At 33.3% G+C, this 18,588-nt stretch overlaps 1 protein-coding gene across 2 annotated transcripts; it reads right to left on the minus strand.

Moving 5' to 3' along the window:
* Positions 1 to 3,375: 3,375 nt before the first annotated feature.
* LOC128168347 (toll-like receptor 4) lies at positions 3,376 to 12,955 on the minus strand. 2 transcript variants are annotated; one of them, XM_052834584.1, is made up of 4 exons: positions 12,056 to 12,955; positions 11,425 to 11,589; positions 5,138 to 5,281; positions 3,376 to 4,459 (listed from the first exon to the last, which is right to left on the minus strand). In XM_052834584.1, the coding sequence occupies exons 1-4, from the start codon at positions 12,678 to 12,680 to the stop codon at positions 3,897 to 3,899; spliced, it is 1,497 nt and encodes a 498-aa protein (XP_052690544.1). In that variant the 5' UTR covers positions 12,681 to 12,955; the 3' UTR covers positions 3,376 to 3,896. The 2 variants fall into 2 exon arrangements, with proteins under 2 accessions (XP_052690544.1, XP_052690543.1); XM_052834583.1 differs by having other exon boundaries at positions 3,377 to 4,459; positions 11,425 to 11,592; positions 12,056 to 12,954.
* Positions 12,956 to 18,588: the final 5,633 nt, after the last annotated feature.

Consider the following 18,588-nt stretch of genomic DNA (forward strand, 5'->3'; position numbering starts at 1 on the left):
CAGGATTTTCGTAGATCGTGATATGGTGCCAGAAATTGACGAAGATGAACAGAGGTCGATCTAATTCAAAGTCTTTAGGTACTTTTTTATTTTACGTAAGTTCCATTTCATTTTGGCGAACAAAGTATTTATATTTCGGAAGATGACGAAATAGATGAGACATGATTTATCTCACAGAATCAATGATGAATGACCTCAAAAGGTCTGATGAATAGTTGCACACCAGTTAAATTATATAAAAAAAAGGGTTTAACGTATATAAGCACCGTTCATATCAGAGAGAGAGAGAGAGAGAGAGAGAGAGAGAGAGAGAGAGAGAGAGATTTAATAAGAAAAGAGATGAAACATTTTGAAATGAGAGATTTAATGAAATACACACAGAGAGTAATAAAAATGTTAGAAAATATACGTGAAATATATGCAATTATATTTCAACATAAAAATGCAGGTCAAACGTGTTGTGATTGGTATTCATCGTATAATTAGCTTGTCAATTAAATGATTTTGGACATTTTACAACAAATTTCCCATATGTTCATAGAGTTATGTTAAAAGCAGAACAATAAATTTTGTTTTGCGTAAAAAAAAATAACAAAAAACCTGTTACCTACACAAAACGTGAGAAATATGAAATATTCGAATGAAGATTATTTAATTTCTAATTAATCACTACGTTGACTTCTGCGCTTCCTCTGAACCATGGTCCACATTTTATATCCCAGAGCTTGGGGATAAAGCAACAGCTGAGTTGTATCAGGCACAAAACATAAATCTACAGAGATGGACAAATGTCATGATACCAATTCAACCAATAAACTGTTGTTCTAATTTTTTGTTGTTGCTTCATTTAATTGTTTTTTTTTCTTCTAGGCGGAAGCTCGGTGGGGCCGCTGTGACAAGAACGCCAGATAGAGCCCCGTCCTTCACAAATCAGACCAAGATGGTTAAAAAAGAATTCAACAATCAGTAATGGGGAGTCTCTAGAAATTGTGGTCTGAGGTCGGAACTGGTGCTGGCACGATAAAGATTTATCAGTTGTTCTTTATGTTACCTTTTCGCTCCATATGAAGCATTTTTGGAGATTTAATAAAAATTTATATTTTTATTTATATCCACAATGTACTTGTCGCTAACGTCTTAAAAAAAATTGATTGTAATTCATACAGCTTAACTCCAAGCTGACAGGACTGAAATCTACGCCATCCAGTTAGCGAAGTTGGCGTGTGAGTGTAGGCAGAACTGCAATCACCGCTAACGCAGTCTGAGTATTTTTTCTATGATGCAGACGAAAGGAAACATTTCATATTTAAAATATACTATTTAAAACAGTTTGAAACTTCGATATTCATGAAATTGCTTGTCCTCAACATCAGCACAAGACAAAAACCATAGACTGTCACTTCCTTAGGTCATGTATGTTGATGAATTGTACTTAAAGCTTATATGATAGTTAGAATTAATTGTAATAATTTAAAATTGTCCTGCAATGTAATGAAGAAAGCATGCAGGCACGTAGCATTGTTTTTAAAAGGAGTGGGGGGGGGGGGGGGGGGGCAGACTTTTCCTAATCATTGTAAGCTATTTTTGAAAACATCAACAACTTCGAAATCCTAATTTCTGGGAGGAGATGGGTGAGTGTGGTTAATACACGTGTGTTAAGTTACCCTATAATGTTTAGTATTTTCCCAATTACTTTCGTTCAATATTCATTTTTTATATAAATAACTTTAAGAAAATACGTCTATTTCAAAGTAAAAAAAAATAGGGGGAGCTGGTCCCTCACGCAAGACCTTCCCCTGGCTTGTCGAGTCGAAAACAGGAAATATTCATTATGGCGAAGTTTTCACGAGATATCGCTGCATCCATGTGTCTAGAAGTATGACGCCTTTACCAGTTCTAGTCCTGTAACAGACCACAGAAAGATACAGAGACCAAGATCAGTGGGTGAACTAGTTCCGCCTGATCGAGCCACGTAAAGCAATCAGTACAAGGACCTATGTCATCGGTAACGGTTGTCATCTATGGCTATCAATAGTCAGAATATATTTCCTGTCAAATTAATAAATTAAAGTTTGACATTGCTATCGATGCGCTGCAAGGCTATACAGTATGCGACGAATCGAGTAACAATTTCGCTGATCTAACGCTTTATGACATATTTGATATCTAAGGAATAAAAATCATACATTAAAATAAATGCATTGAAAGCTGTTTGTACTCTGTGAAGAACTTCACTGGGGTTTTTTCTTCTTCAGAAATAAGGTTCTTAAAATCCATCACCGAATGTTCGCGTATCTATCGCCGTTTTGTTCCTTATTCCTTAAAATCACAAGTTACCGTAAAAATTCCTTAAACGCAATTGCTCTCATTCAAATTTTAAAGTCAACAACACGCATTCACAAATTTGTGATGAATATCATTTTTCAGTGAACATTGTACATGTATTTTGAACTCCATGTGCTTCGCTGACATATAATGCATGATGTGCCTATATTGGAATTTAACACCAGAACTATCTTCCCACTCACAAACCCTGGATCGAGAAGGCAAAGTTTGACGGGGTTTGGAGCCCAGTTTTCTGGTTGGTCTTATCAAAGTTTGCAGGATCCAGTTAGAAATGTTATTTCAAGAATGACGTTAATTTTGCATTGATTAATATTGAGTCGTTGTCAAATAGATTTGAGACCGACTAAGTAAGTAATGGACTTACTACTATCGGTGTTTAGTGTGAGTGAACTTGTCTTTTTTACAAATTCGATTACATTATCAACTTGAATATGGGAGGTTCCATATTGCTACAATTTTTCTGTTTGATACGCATTGTCTGATTGGACACAATAAGAGGTCACCAAATTTAAAAAATTGTTCTCTCACTAGATGGCGCAATTGTTAACCCGCATATGTTTTGTCTGTTCGGTCAAGGGTTTGTGAGAAGATATTCTATTTCAAAGTCGTTTATTGCTTAAGTATTAGACCCACAGGATATATTTCATTTTTGAAACCTCATTGCACATGCATGATATATTTATATTCACGGCTTATTTGTTCATTTTTTTTTAAAATTAAAAATCAGTTGAATAATGATGAAATTAAAAGAAGCATGTTATTGCTTGCAAATTTAGCAAAATTTTTCTCATCAAAAAATCAGTACTTGAGTAAATTAAGAAAAAGAGTAATAGTTTGACTTCTTTTCTTCATGTTTTTTAACAGTAGAATGAAATATTAATTATCGCTTTGTGCCACAAAAATATACAGATACATGTAGCTTGTAGGATTACCGCTGTAAACTACAAACTCTGTTGTTCCTCATGCTGATAGAACCATTCTAAATGATATTTAAGTTGCTGAACAAGTTGGGATGGTCGTTATTGTTTTAAACATAACAAACTATCATTATCATTTACATACCTTTATTTGATATAACAACATATCTGCAATAGATAGATTGGCTCATATATCTGTGCACTACTATTCCCCTATTTAGTGTTATCACAGTATTGTTCTACCATTGTACTAATGGAATCTCTATGTAATTTAATTATGATATACACTAAGGTGCATCACAATTGAATTTTACACATTGCTATTAACATGGCTTAAAACTTATTTCCATGACTTGTTTGAGTAAATTTGTAAATCCATCTTTAACCGGAGAACACTTAATACTCGATACACTTAACTCAGAATTACCTTTAAAGTGAGATAACTCGTTCATACTATTTTTTAAACGTTTTTTGCAAAGTTGCTCCTACTTCCTAGCTTTATCATACTCAGCATTACTGAAGAAGAGAGACAACCCTTGATTGTCTGAGATGCCAGTTTGATATACGCCTTTTTCTCTTTAACATAATATACTGTCAATGCACAGCAGAATAGGCATAAATTATACCCAATCATTAGAAATGGTAAACTTCGTCTTTCAACGCCTTTAAGTTGCCAGAATCTTCAATTTTTAAATTACTAACAAAAGCTATGTTTTTAAACAGACGCGACTCATTGGGAAAGTTAATTTTCACGTCTCTAAGGTCAGACGTGGTTTTCGTTAGCTGTGTGTTTGTTAGTTTATCGCTGGGTGGATGACTGATTGACTTGAAGTCCTCTGAGGGCGTGGTTTCCGTAGAACTGAGCTCGGTATTAGCAGAACTCCCGCCACATTCCGCTCTCTTCTTAGGAAGTGAGAACTGAAGAGTCTTCCAGAAGTGTTTCTGTTTCTTTTCACTCTCTGGCCATTTAATATACGTAATGGAAGACAGAATTTGCTTCAATGTCTCGTCCACATCCTCCATTTCCGATATGTCTTCCAGTATGACGGGAATGATTCGGTGTTTCTTTTTTAGCATTTCCTGCAGCGCCACCTGGTATTCGTATCGCGTCCATTCGCTGCTCAGAAAACGTGGCGACAGAACCAGGATGGTCCTCCGACTGTTGTTGATGGCCTCAATGATGTTCTCAAATATCGCTGGAAATCAATAAAAAAAACTTTTATTCGTCAAATAATATATTATACCATACTTATTCAAACCCGATTTCCGAAGCCATTATTTGGATAAAATATCACTACATTTAATAATTATTTATCAAAAATACAGAAAAGGTCTCCTTTTGGTCCATGTCGCTAAGACGAGCTTCACATTTCTAAAATATATAGATAGAAGAAAAGGAATCTGAGATAAAAAAAAAAAAAAATAGGACATAGTTCAAGGAATTTAAGGCCAGGCCACTCTTAAAGAACATGTCTACATTGTGCATTGGTTTGATTAACCTTTGGGAAGTAAGAGTGTGCTCCCATTTGATATAAAGTAGATAAAACAGCACTCTATAGTGTTCGTCATAAATCGATTTAAGTTTTCCAAACTTTAAATGATCAGGATAAGAAGAGGTAAAGCCGTTTTTCCATCATGTAAGTATAAAGCGATATTTATTAATAGCTTTTGTATATTTCCTGCTTTAAAATAAAATCCATTATATCATACAACTGCACTTATTCGAGCCTTATGTAATAGAGATTTCTAAAAGTTTAGATCTGCAAATATAGGGTCCTTGACGACCCCCTCACTAGTCTATGTACTGGTGTGAATCGAGGGTCCCTGCCACCCCCCCCCCCCATTCACTAGTCCACCCACTGGTGTGTACTCACCCGCTCCGATGACAAAGTCCCGGTAATGGAGACACAGACGGAAGCCCAGCTGTTCCTCCAGGACAGGCTGAAGTTTGTGGAGGACAAAGTCCTCGTCCGCCCCGTCCGACTTATAGGACACAAAGGCGTCCCAAACCTTGTCGTCTGTAATTGTACGTTAACATATATTATAAGGAATAACATGTATAGTAATTATACATTAACATGTATTTTAGTATAGTAATTGTATATTAACGTGTATTATAAGGAATAAATTGTATAGTAATTGTACGTTAACATGTATTATAAGGAATAATGTGTAGTAATTGTATGTTAACATGTATTATATGGAATAACATGTATAGAAATTGTATGTTAACATGTATTATAAGGAATAACATGTGTAGTAATTGTATGTTACCATGTGTTATAAGGAATAACTCGTATAGTAATTGTACGTTAACATGTATTATAGCATAGTAATTTTACATTAACATGTATTATAAGGAATAACATGTATAGTAATTGTACGTTAACATGCATTATAAGAAATAACATGTATAGTATTCGTGCGTTAATATGTATTATAGGGAATAACTCGTAAAGCAATTGTACATCAACATGTATTATAAGGAAAAACATGTATAGTAATTGTACATTAACATGTGTTATAAGGAATAACATGTATAGTAATTGTACATTAACATGTGTTATAAGGAATAACATGTATAGTAATTGTACGTTAACATGTTTTATAAGAAAAAACTACGTTATTTAGTGAACATGGCGTTATGAATAGCAATTGCTCTGTTGGCATATTCCATGATGCGCGCTAGCGCATCATGGAAAATATGCCAGCAGAGCAGTTGCTATTCATAACGCCATGTTCACTAAAAAATTGTTGTTTATTACTTATATTTGCATTTTACCATTCACAAATACCCTTTATTAGCCTAGACCTTGACATTTAGCTAGTGCATCAAAAATAAACATTCAGACTGTAATGTATCTTTTTCATTCACATAGATTTGTTAACAGAATCAATGATATGTTATAACAATGATTCCTTTAAAATGTTATTATAAGACATGTTTTAATTAAATGCATCAATTTTATGGAGTTTGAGAAAAAACTAATGATGTATCGTATAGTTTTTTTTTAAATCTATAACGTCATGGAAAAGTATCTGACTTCACACCTTTATGACGTCATAGTATACTGACAGAGCAATTGCGATTATAGAGAAATAATTAAGAAATGAAGATAATAATTTTTCTATTGATCGACGTATCAAAGAAAAAATTGACCGGAAAACTTCATCAATGCGCGTAGCGCATTGATGAAAAAGTTTTCCGGTCAATTTTTTCTTTGATACGTCGATCAATAGAAAAATTATTATCTTCATTTCTTATCATTTAATAAAACATTTTCAAATAAAAAAAGTGTGAAGTGTCATTGATCAAAAATGTAAATAATGTAAATGAAGCGGCGCGTATGAATACAAAACAACAACAGCAACAATATTCAAAATGGATTCGCCTTCAGCTGATGCAGAGCTACTGGGCTGAATTTAATGGATTAAACACAAATAGTGAGTTAAAATCTGAACCGGCTGAATTGAAAACGAAACGAAAATACATGATAGCTTGTGATATCATTCACTGTGCAGAAAAACTCGTATTAATTAAAAACTAGTTTTCATGTGAGATCGCTGGAATATGCAACTGGACATAACCATCCAAGGAAAAGCGATCGCGGACGAAAATAGCTGATATGTCGACAAAGAATAGTATGTATAAGCGACTTTTGTAAACTTTGTGGTAACTAGATAGCCAGTGATGTACTTAAATGGTATATATGATTATCTGCCGCTTGGAATTCACCGAAGGAGTTTATGCATTACTCATAGCTTTTCTTTACGACGCTTATTTTAATGACCGATCATCTTCGTGTTTAAATTTAAAAATTATCGTTACCAAATTTGAACAGCAGTGTGGCAACGCACTTTGAAAAAATTACGCACTTTGAAAAAATATTTCAAAGTGCGTCAAATTTAGGACCAAATCAACGCACTTTGAAATTTTTTTTCAAAGTGCGTTAAATTTTGGACTAAGTTAACCTACTTTGAAATTTTTTTTCAAAGTGCGTTAAGATGGTACATCAAATTTTTTTAGTATCGACACTCTTAACGCACTTTGAAAAAAATGTATAAATCACAAGTTCTGGAGTTGAATTTCTAATTTGTTGATAGTATGATGATTTGTTAACACTGGTAAATCTTTAATTTACCGTATTTGAGAACGGGGATGGGGTTGGGGTGGGGTGGGGTTATCCAAAGATACCGGTCAATCACCAGTGCATCATGCATTTACTTGATTACAGGAAGAAGGACCCCTACCCCTCATTTTTCCTTCCAAAACATATGATATTCAGCAACTAAAACGCTTTAAAGCGGAAAAAGAAATATGCTCTGTTGTAAATTAAGTACATGGAGTGATATTGAAAAAACGAGATGGCCAAACAATAATTTCTCCATTGGTATGTTAAAGAATCTAATATACGAGTTTTAACATTCTGATTTTGTTTTCTTATCAAATAAATCACTTCAAAATAAAAAGAAATTACATTAACAAACATTAAATTATTATAAACTTAAAATGAGCATTAGGATGTGGGTTTTTTTTTTCTCGCACTGATCTTCCAAAAGATCATATTGTTTTTGATAAACATAACTAATGTATCCTTTTATCATATTAAGCACATGCAGTAAGCCAGTTTAAATACGTTGTACATTGATCTCCATTATCAATATATCAATATATACAAATCACATTCGTTCTTGTAAGCTCAGTATACCAAATAAGAAGTAAATTTGCTGCATACTCAAAATAGAAAAATGCAGTTGCTAAGCGATGAAGTTTATGTCATATTTGGATAATTCAAATCTCCCGAATTGTTCTTTGTGTGTAAATTGTCGATATTGTCTTATGAGAAAAAAAATTCTCATCTACAAACTGTTTATCAAGTTAGCTGAGAATGCAACGGATTCTTTTTTCAAATTAAACTACACAAGGTTAAAACAATCATTTATTGTATATAATAAAAGTATTAATTATTTTGACTAAACCCTGAACAATTTCTTTTTCAAAGTGCGTTAATATCGACAATATCAACGCACTTTGAAAAAAAATATTTTTTTTTCAAAGTGCGTTGACTTGGTCCCAAAATTAACGCACTTTGAAATTTTTTTTCAAAGTGCGTAATTTTTCAAAGTGCGTTGTAACACAGCAGTGTTACCGTGAAAGTTTATATGCCTATATGTTCGTTATAATATTGAAATCCATAAAAGGAACAGCCAGCCTCGCTGTAAATGTTGATTGATCTCAAGCAGACGAAATCGTGAGAAGACGCTTAATTTTCTATTTCGTGAATCAAACAAAGTGTTTTTTTTTTTCAAGGTTAAACTTTCAAGTTTTTATATTCACAAGTTTGCATTTTGTTTGCTGACAATAAAACAGACACAACTTTACATTTTGTTGACAGTGTTTATCTTGGAAATTCCCGTTCTATAAATAGTGTTAGATCAGAGCAGTTGAGAAAAGTAGATCAGGCGAAAATTTTATTGATGCAGGTATCAAAGAAATTTTTCAACCAATCAGAAGCGCCGATATCTCATCAAACGAATAAATATTAAATGATTTGCAGTTCCTCCGTATGGACTTAAAGTGGGAAAGAACAATGGCTATGCAAATATAAGGAATAACATGTATAGTAATTGTACGTTAACATGTATTATAAGGAATAACATGTAAAGTAATTGTACGTTAATATGTGTTATAAGGAATAACGTGTATAGTAATAGTACAGTAACTTGATTATAAGGAATAACATGTATAGTAATTGAATGTTTACATGTATTATTATGCCTTCTGTCAATTTGTCGCTACATATTCAATACTCATCTATTTGCGCATAGTTTACAAAGGTTTTATATAGCGAAAGCATACTATGCCGTAATAGAGCACGGCAAATGTTTTTAAGGAAATCTTACAATCGCCGAGAGCGGGTTTCGAAGTCACAACTCTAAAATCATTCCAGCTTGATGCCCAACGCGTTAGCGCTACGCTATATTAGCCGATGATGTCGTTGACGGTATTTACATAGGCGTCGGGACCAAGGGGGGGGGGGGCTTTTTTTGCAAAGTTAGACCTAACCATTAGGCACATAGCATCATAGAGGTTCAGCCCCCCCCCCCCCCCCCCCCCCCCCACACACACACACACTTTTTATCGCAGAAAAGGAAATTATTACAAAATTTACCTTGAGAAGACGGAATTATTGAGATGTAGGAGCCATAGGTATACTAGCTCGCCCCCCCCCCCCCGGATTAGGTTAACATGTATTATATTAGAGTAATTGTACATTAACATGTATTATAGTATAGTAATTGTACATAAACATGTATTATAGTATAGTAATTGTACGTTAACATTTATAATAAGAAATAACATGTATAGTAATTGTACATTAACATGTATTATAGCATAGTAATTGTACATTAACATGTATTATAGTATGGTAATTGTACGTTAACATGTATTATAGTATAGTAATTGTACGTTAACATGTATTATAAGAAATAACATGTATAATAATTGTACGTTAACATGTATTATAGTATAGAAATTGTACATCAACTTGTATTATGGTATAGTAATTGTACGTTAACATGTATTATAGCATAGTAATTGTACGTTTATCATGTATAATAGTATAGTAATTATACGTTTACATGTATTATAGTATAGTAATTGTACGTTAACATGTATTATAGTATAGTAATTGTATGTTAACATGTATAATAGTATAGTAATTGTTCATCAACATGTATTATAGTATAGTAATTGTACGTTAACAAGTATGATTGTATAGTTATTGTACATTAACATGTTTTATAGTATAGTAGTTGTACGTTAACATGTATTATAGTATAGTAATTGTACGTTAACATGTATTATAAGGAATAACATGTGTAGTAATTGTACGTTAACAAGTATTATAGTATAGTAATTGTACATGAACATGTATTATATGGAATAACATGTATATCATATCAACATATATCGTATGGAACTTATGTATCATTTAATCAGTTACATATATCATATGAAAAATATAGTGGTATATCAATGTGAACAATGTTTAAACATACAGTTTCCTGTTTATTTAAATCATTATAATAAAATAATTAATTATAGTCATTGTGATATTATGACTTTTAAAAGTTTGCTAATTTGCTTTTCGTATTCCAGGACTATAAACTGTTAACAACTATGAATATAATTGAAAGCATTTACTTCATAGACTGAAGGCATATGTTTTCTTCCTTCTTCCTTCTATAACAATGTGTATTCGTTTGAACTGTATTCTAAATACTTTTACTCAGGGTTAATTAACACAAAATAAAAGAGATGCAAATATAAACAGTAATGTTCTTTATTTCTTGGATCATTTGGGCTATAAGTTAACGATAATTACAAAGTCTGTTTTGGAAGAAAGCGGTCTAAGGTATAGAACTTTTGCCCAATACCAATTGTAGATTTGAACAATAAAAAATATGTTCAAATAAAATCAAATAAATATTTTTTTCTGCAATGCCCGCAATCTTCTAACCCTGTATGAACTTTTCAGAAGAGGAGTTTCTTTCAGTGTATTAATAATGCTGTGGAATTTTATCTTTCAAATAACTTAGTACGATATTAAACTGATATGAAAAATAAGTCAACTGCGGAAAAAAAGTTTGATCTTGATCGTTTGTGACAGTGCCTCCTGTGGTACATTATATCGTAATGCCGTTACCTTTTGATTTAAGGATCTAATATAAGGGGGGGGGGGGGTTGATTTACTAAAGATGACGTAATTATATTTTAATCATCACGATCTTTCTATCAGGACATGGGTGGAACTTAAAATAAGAAATGAATAGATGAAACGTAAAATTCTCATGAGCCGACTAGCCCTGAACTAAAGTTCATTCATCCGAATAGTACATATGGCGACCTGGATATCATTTACCAGTGATATTTAAACACTTCGCTATTCATGCTCGTCTATCATTATACATACTGCACCAAACACACCAGGGTAAGGGGAAGGGTTAATTTTTGGACGTCAGAAGATACCCGGAATTAACCTTTATTCACATAATACTGCCCTTGTTGAAGTTTCTACAAAGCACCGTCACGTCAGGGTTATTTTTAGTCAGCATTTACCCGGAGCTGAGTCAGTGTTCTTTGCTGAAGTCTTACCGTTGTCTTCGTAGGGCTGGAAAAAGTAAGCAACCTTCATCACCACCAGGACTCGCTTCTTCCAGAGACAGTAAGGTACAACCACCAGTAAAAAGAGGAGAACCAGCAAAGCGAGCGTGCAGCCTCCCACCAGCCACCACACCCAGTCCGGGTCAGAGAGGGGGGCTTCTGAAATCAATCCATCATATCAGTGCACTCACATCTCAATCTGCTAACTAGAGACCTAAAACGCTTTCCATAGCCGGAGGAGTTAAATGTTTTTGTTATGTTCCTGGTGTCTAGACGTAAAGTAATCTCTTATTAGTTAGCATATATAAAGCATGTTGGGACTGAAAATGAAAACGAAAAGATACAAAACAATTTTCAACAGAATATATTAAATATTGCAAATCGTATATGTGTACTTTAAAGACAAATTTGTCTTCAAATTTTAATGTCCTATTTAAATAACTAAAAATAAAATATGTTGTTTTTCAGTGCATCAATGTGCAAACGCAATTTCGAAACTACATTTGCTATCAAAAACAAAATACGAGTCTAAATATATTTTACTTACTCCAAACATCATTCATACATATTGACTTGCAGACATAGAACAACAGCAGCATTGTCTCCTGCTATATGGGTTTACCTTCTACTGGTCGGAGCTCTTGGCAGCTTTCTCCCGTGTAACCTAGTTGACAGTTACAGAATTCTTCCTGATCACTGATACTGTACTGGCAGAATCCATGTCCACAGTCCCGACAACACTGAAACTCACACTTGGTTCCTGCGGCCCCGGGGTCACAGTCGCATATTTCGATCGGAGTCTGTATCCCGTTAATGTCCTCAAGAGTTTTGTTACATTTGCCGTACACGCAGTAGGAACCTAAGCATCGTCTCTCAGACGTGGTGCGACTCACATAACTTAGCGAGCATGCGTCCTGTGAGGTGTTTCTGTTTAGATTTGTTGTCGACTCTGTTCCAGTTGTTGTTGTTGGTGATGATGTTGTTGTCTGACAGGTCCAGCTCCCATTTGATGAAAAGCACACTTCGTTCTCCTGGCAATGCGAACAGTTAAAATCGGATACGGTTATTTCTATGTCACATCTAGACCCAGAAAATCCATAGGGACACTCACAATCAGGCATGCAGTTCTCGTTTAAAGAACAGTTGGCTTCATTTTTACAGTACTGGTAATTACAGGGATTGATTAAACAGCAGTAGATAGACCGAACTAGTAGGACAAGAAGTAACACAGTGTACGACCAGACCATGGCTGCTGAGTCACTCCCTCTGTAGCGGGTCAGAACGAGATCCGCTCTGGGACCAGATCACATCCGGGAACTCTCGTCAATATCGCGACGGAAAAGTAAACAAAATACATATCTATTTCATTTTTACGGTTTGCGAATGGATGGAAATCAGTTACTGTATCAAACTGATGATTGTAATTGTCCGTGCTCCACCAAACACGAAAGCTTAACGACATCAGGTAAATTTACCTGTCTTTTGTGACGTCAGGAAAATCTCGATGGGGGAGTTGGTCTGTGTCATTCTATATATCAGATTCAACATCGCTTCATTTAACGCTCTGAACTTGCAAATCAAACAAAGTTTTGTTACTTTGTACCAAGGTAATGGTATTTTCTCTTTTCAAATGTGTTATTCAAAAGTTTTAAAATACAAACTATTTTTTACTTTCGATAGTTTAAAGAAAAATAAAAGGTTGGTAGATATGATCTTGATAATTTTTGTAGTAATGAACTTATGCTTTTCAAATAATAAAAAGTCTTCACAGTTTTCATGTGTCGATATATTAACAGGATTTCCTACTGGCATTGCTTAAAAGTTTTAACAAAATAAACAATGAAGTCAAGGATAAATAGAGTATGTGATAGTTATTCATCGTTGCTGGTTTTTATTTCAAACGTTGTAATGGTTTTATTTTGATGTCTAAAATGGGATGAAAGCCTGCGTTTGATTTTTTTCTCTACTTAAGATTTAAAAAATATATACAAAACTAGACGCGATATCGTTGCAAGCAACGGGTATGTACTCCTTACGATATCTAAAAGATGAGATACAACCCTGAAGAATGATCAAAACTGTATAGCTAAAGCCAAATTTGCATAGAAGAGTACATGTATATAATAAATGGTGCGTCCCAATTGTCTTCTCTTTTTTTTTTTTAAATAGTCATCCGTTTCTAGATATGTAAGTACAAAAGGACTCTGAAGTGGATTTTAAAAAGATGCTTGAGTTTCTGATAGACAAAATCTATGTAGTTTTTAGAAATCAGGTCTTCCAACAATCTGTTTGAATTCCCATGGGTACCAAATGCGCCTAATTGTTAGCAGACCATTTTTTGTATTCATATAAAACAGAATTTATTCAAAAACTGTACGTAAAAAAATAAGACACTCGGTATGGCCTTCAACTCAACATTCAGGTATATCGATGACATATTATCAATTAACAATTGTTACTTCCATACTTACGTCGACTCCATATGTCCAAGTGAACTTGAAAAATAAAAGATACACGAAGTCTGTGTCATCTGTTTCATATTTGGATATATTACTGAAGAGGGATATTGATGGCAACCTAACAACAAAACTTTATGATAAACATGATGACTTCAATTTTTCTGTAGTCAACTTTCCTTACTTATGTAGCAAAAAATCTTCACCACCTGCATATAAAGTTTTTGTCTTTCAAGTAATTCGATACGCAAGGGAATGCTCTACATATGAATAATTTCTAAGGCGGTGCAAGCTATGACGAACAAGTTGATAAGACAGGAGAACTATCACTCTCGACTGAAGTCATCTTTACGTAAGTTCTATGGTCGATACAACAAACTTGTCAGCAAATATAATCTTCCACTGGGTCGCAGGCTGACTGACGTTTTTTATACTTATTGTTTGGCCATAAATATTTACATTTTTCAGTGTCTTTGCCTGTGATAACACTACATATCGATTTTGTACTACATAACTTCAAATGACGCCAAATTTAGGCGCCAACGGGGTTTGCTTATTCATATTTAAATATTTAATCGTACGATTACTTAAATTATATAAATATTAGTAATACGGAATCATTCTTTGAATATTATGAGGTGATATTTTCGGTCGGGGCGTGATCAAATCTATCATAAAGCCCTTTGGGCCTTATTGGATTTGATCACGCCCCGACCGAAATTATCACCTCATAATACTCAAAAAATGATTCCTTATTCTTTAATTAATCTCCTAACTATCTACGGATCTTTCCGTTTACCCGAATACGAGCACACAGCAGATGGTGCTCACACCTCCATGGCACAGGACTCTACCTCATTTCTTTTAGAAGCCTGTGTTTGCTCTTTTCCTGTTTTGTACTTTGATTTTTGACCACTGTTTGTTATCACCACATGTCATAAAAAAGTTGACATCCAGTATTATGTTGTTTATTTAAATAACTGTTGGATGAATATTTCAGCCTCCGTAACTTATTACAAAATATTTATCAGTAAAAAACTATGAATAATAGTATTTACACCCCTGTGGGCCCCTAATGTGAGAGGATATCCCACTTTCTTTTAATTTAAGATGAAAAATCTTGTTCATATTAACTTTGTTTGCTCTATAGGTATAAACGAAACATTTATGACAAAAAGAAATCTGAGAATTTTGTTTTTAAAAACTTTAGTAAACAGATGACATCAACATTTTCAGGTCCAGGCGAGCTTCCAAGAAATGACTTCTGGTAAAATCAAAAAGCAATTAGCACATCTACAATAATTACTATCTTACATAAAAGTCAAGTACCTAGCTTTGACGGTTTTTGAGAAAACGCGTGGACAAAATTAAGTTAAAAAAAACTGCATAAAAAAGAATATTAGTCACGAACGGAAGTGTATTTTAAGATACGATGTACAATGCAAAGACACGTTAACAAAATGCCTAGTTCCAAAAGACACGTTAACAAAATGCCTATTTCCTAAAGACACGTTAACAAAATGCCTATTTCCTAAAGACACGTTAACAAAATGCCTAGTTCCTAAAGACACGTTAACAAAATGCCTAGTTCCTAAAGACACGTTAACAAAATGCCTAGTTCCTAAAGACACGTTAACAAAATGCCTATTTCCTAAAGACACGTTAACAAAATGCCTAGTTCCTAAAGACACGTTAACAAAATGCCTAGTTCCTAAAGAAATTATTGAAATTACTTGTGAAATTTCCGGGAAACTGGGGATGACTCCCAGAAAAAGTAACAAAAGAAAGAGAAACAGTAGAATAATAGTAAGATTTTTCGCTAAAGACGGAAGACCTTAATAAAATTTTACATAAAAATTGTTTTGCAATGATCAGAAACATTCCATAGTCTAAAACTTTTAAAGGGCCTGTGTGTATAGAACCAACCAACCATTCTATGTATATTTCGTCATACTTCTTGCTTTGTACAATCAAACCAAGTGGTCGTCAATGAAAAGAGAGATAAAACATGTTTGATATTTGTTTTCATTATAGGAGTAACACTGGCTGTACGTTTAACACATTTATAAGACATTTGCTCTGACAATAATTTGAAAATGGTTTCAAAAACGTGTAAAATATTCACTTGTAGTTGTGTAAGTTACAGGTACTAACATTGATTTAAATATCAATAATTTAATAACATTTCCTGGCATTTTATAATTGTAGTTATGATATGTATTTTTACCTGGTTTGATTAAATTTTCCTGTCTTGTTGTCGAACATTGCATACAAATTTTAAGAAATCGATTGCAATTTATTATTTTGTAACAAATTTAACAGTATTTAACTGTCCTGTATGTTAAAAATAATGCTACGTGCTTCTGATATAAGCTTATATTAAAACACTGCTGTGATGTCATTCTTTTGTTCCAGAAGTCAAAAATTTTACATGTGACAATATGATTTAGTGAGCTTCTTAAAATACGAGGGTTGTCCCAAAATAGCGTAGACAAGTGACGTTATTCTGTTAATCGAAGACACAGGATGGTGAAACTTGTGCAACAAAGGGTTTAAGTAATTTGTATTCAAATTATGTTTTGAAAATCAAATATTTTTTGAGATTATATAAGTGAAATGAATGCATGTTAGATTTTGACATGCGGCGCATTGTAAAAAACGAAAATTGAGAATCAACATAATTAAATGAAAACTGCGAAGAAAAGTACTTTTCGAATGAAAAAAATTAAGTAAAGAAAATACAGTTATAGTTGAAAATAATTATAATTATTATTTACCCAGAATTGTTTTTGCCATTTCAAAACTTTTGAAGATTTTATAGTGCGTTTTGTGACAAGGTAAACTGATAATGCGTAATACCGGAATAATGGCGACGTCAGCGTTTAAGGCGGCGCAGCAGTAACTGGGAAAATTTTGTAAACTAGGACATTGAAACAAACTTAAACGGCTTTTAAAGTAAATTCCACGTACAAAATCGCATAAGAATGTTTTTGTGAATTATTAATCTAACAAAATCAAAAATATTCGGACGATTATGATGGCAAGAAGCGGAGAAAGAAACCCTGACGGATAGAAATTGACGTCAAAATGCAGAACGACATGTATACACATTTCGGTAAGACAGGTGTTAGACAACAAGTAATACAGACAAGTTTGGAGTCGGCAGATCGTTTGTACTTAAAAAATATTTTCAAAAACAAAAATAGAAATGTATGGAGAATGTAATGTAAAAAACATTTTTTCAAAGACACTTTTTCGGAAATAAAACATAAAAGTAATCGTAAACGAAATGGAGGGTTTAGCGACAACGTTTCATTTTCTTTATAATAAAAATTACAAGTGATAAATAAATAAATAAATAAATAAATAAATAAATAAATAAATAAATAAATAATCAATCAATCAATCAATCGATCAATCAAGTAAAGATTTGAATTTTTCAGAATAAGTTGCCAAACGTTCATTGAAGAAAATAGATAAGTTTAATGAAATTGCAGTGAACAGATTTTTAAGTTATGTCCTGTCTTCGCTACTTTTGGGACAACCCTCGTAGGCCGTTACCAGTGGTTACAGTACTGATATCCTTCAAACTTCGGCATGTTTAAGGTAAATCAATAATGAAAATCAATCTATACTACTATATTAAAATATTAGACTCCGATTTTTGAGCTTTAATACCAAGATATCGGAAGAGTACTGTCTTTTGTTTTATATATTTTAAACATCATTGGTACTTGAAGATTACCAATTTGTTTTTATTTTTTCTCAATCAAGCTTCGCCAATTAATAATCAGCGAAAATTCCTTAAAAAATTCGGAAAATATCACATGCGCATTGCATTTACGCCAAATCACGGTAGGCTCTTTAGTCTATGTTTCCACAATATCACATTTGCATGGATAAACTCAGAAACGAGTACAACTACGTGTACATTTTCATTGAAAAATTTGTTTTATTTTCTGTTCATCAAAGGAATACGAGAGATAACTCCGAATGTCAACATGGTGTGTAAATTCGAACCGAGTAAAAAACGTTGGTGAAAAAGAATTGAATTCTTCATTAAAATGAATTAAATCTTTAGATGAAAATTTGACTGTAACTTTCAATGCAGCCTCATTAATTTCCTACAAAATCGTTTCGGAGCGATTCTGCATTTTTTTTTTTATACATTACGGGTATATGGGAGGCATTTTAACTGAGGTGAAGGCCTGTTCCGAGACACAGTTAGATTATTCTAACTAAGCAGAGTGTAGTGAAATTAATAGCATTTTTGTAGTCTTAAAGATAGGTTATGCAAATGTCAACAATACGGTGTGTCGATGTTTCTATTTCGTAATTGTCCGATAGCATATGCAACGTCAACCCGTGCACGCACGGGTTAAAATCTAGTAGCAGTAATTTAAGTGAGATATACTGTATGAAAAAATATCAGACAGTTGTCGGACCTTACAAGCCTCAACAATCTCTGGTATTTTTACAGAACTGTTTTCGGCATATATCCATTACTTACACACTAAGAGTAAATCGAGTATCTGGAAAAAAAATGACTTCTGTTTTTATACGCAACCTTTCATATTCTACAGAATGTTGAAGCAAGACGTAAAATTAACCCCCCAAAAAATGTAGTTCAGAAATCATCATGGCTTATTCAACTCAGGTCTCACGAGAATGTCTGTATTTATTCGTTTCACAAAATATT

Source organism: Crassostrea angulata, chromosome 10 (assembly GCF_025612915.1).
Source record: "Crassostrea angulata isolate pt1a10 chromosome 10, ASM2561291v2, whole genome shotgun sequence".
In the NCBI taxonomy this organism is placed as follows: domain Eukaryota; kingdom Metazoa; phylum Mollusca; class Bivalvia; order Ostreida; family Ostreidae; genus Magallana; species Magallana angulata.

Excerpts from the sequence above, each read along its gene's own strand:
- LOC128168347 (XM_052834583.1), bottom strand. The coding sequence starts at position 12,680 with ATGGTCTGGTCGTACACTGTGTTACTTCTTGTCCTACTAGTTCGGTCT. Across the intron at positions 5,282-11,424 it reads CCAGCCCTACGAAGACAACG|ACGACAAGGTTTGGGACGCC; the intron begins GTAAGACTTCAG and ends GTACAATTACAG. Across the intron at positions 4,460-5,137 it reads GGACTTTGTCATCGGAGCGG|CGATATTTGAGAACATCATT; the intron begins GTGAGTACACAC and ends ATTGATTTCCAG.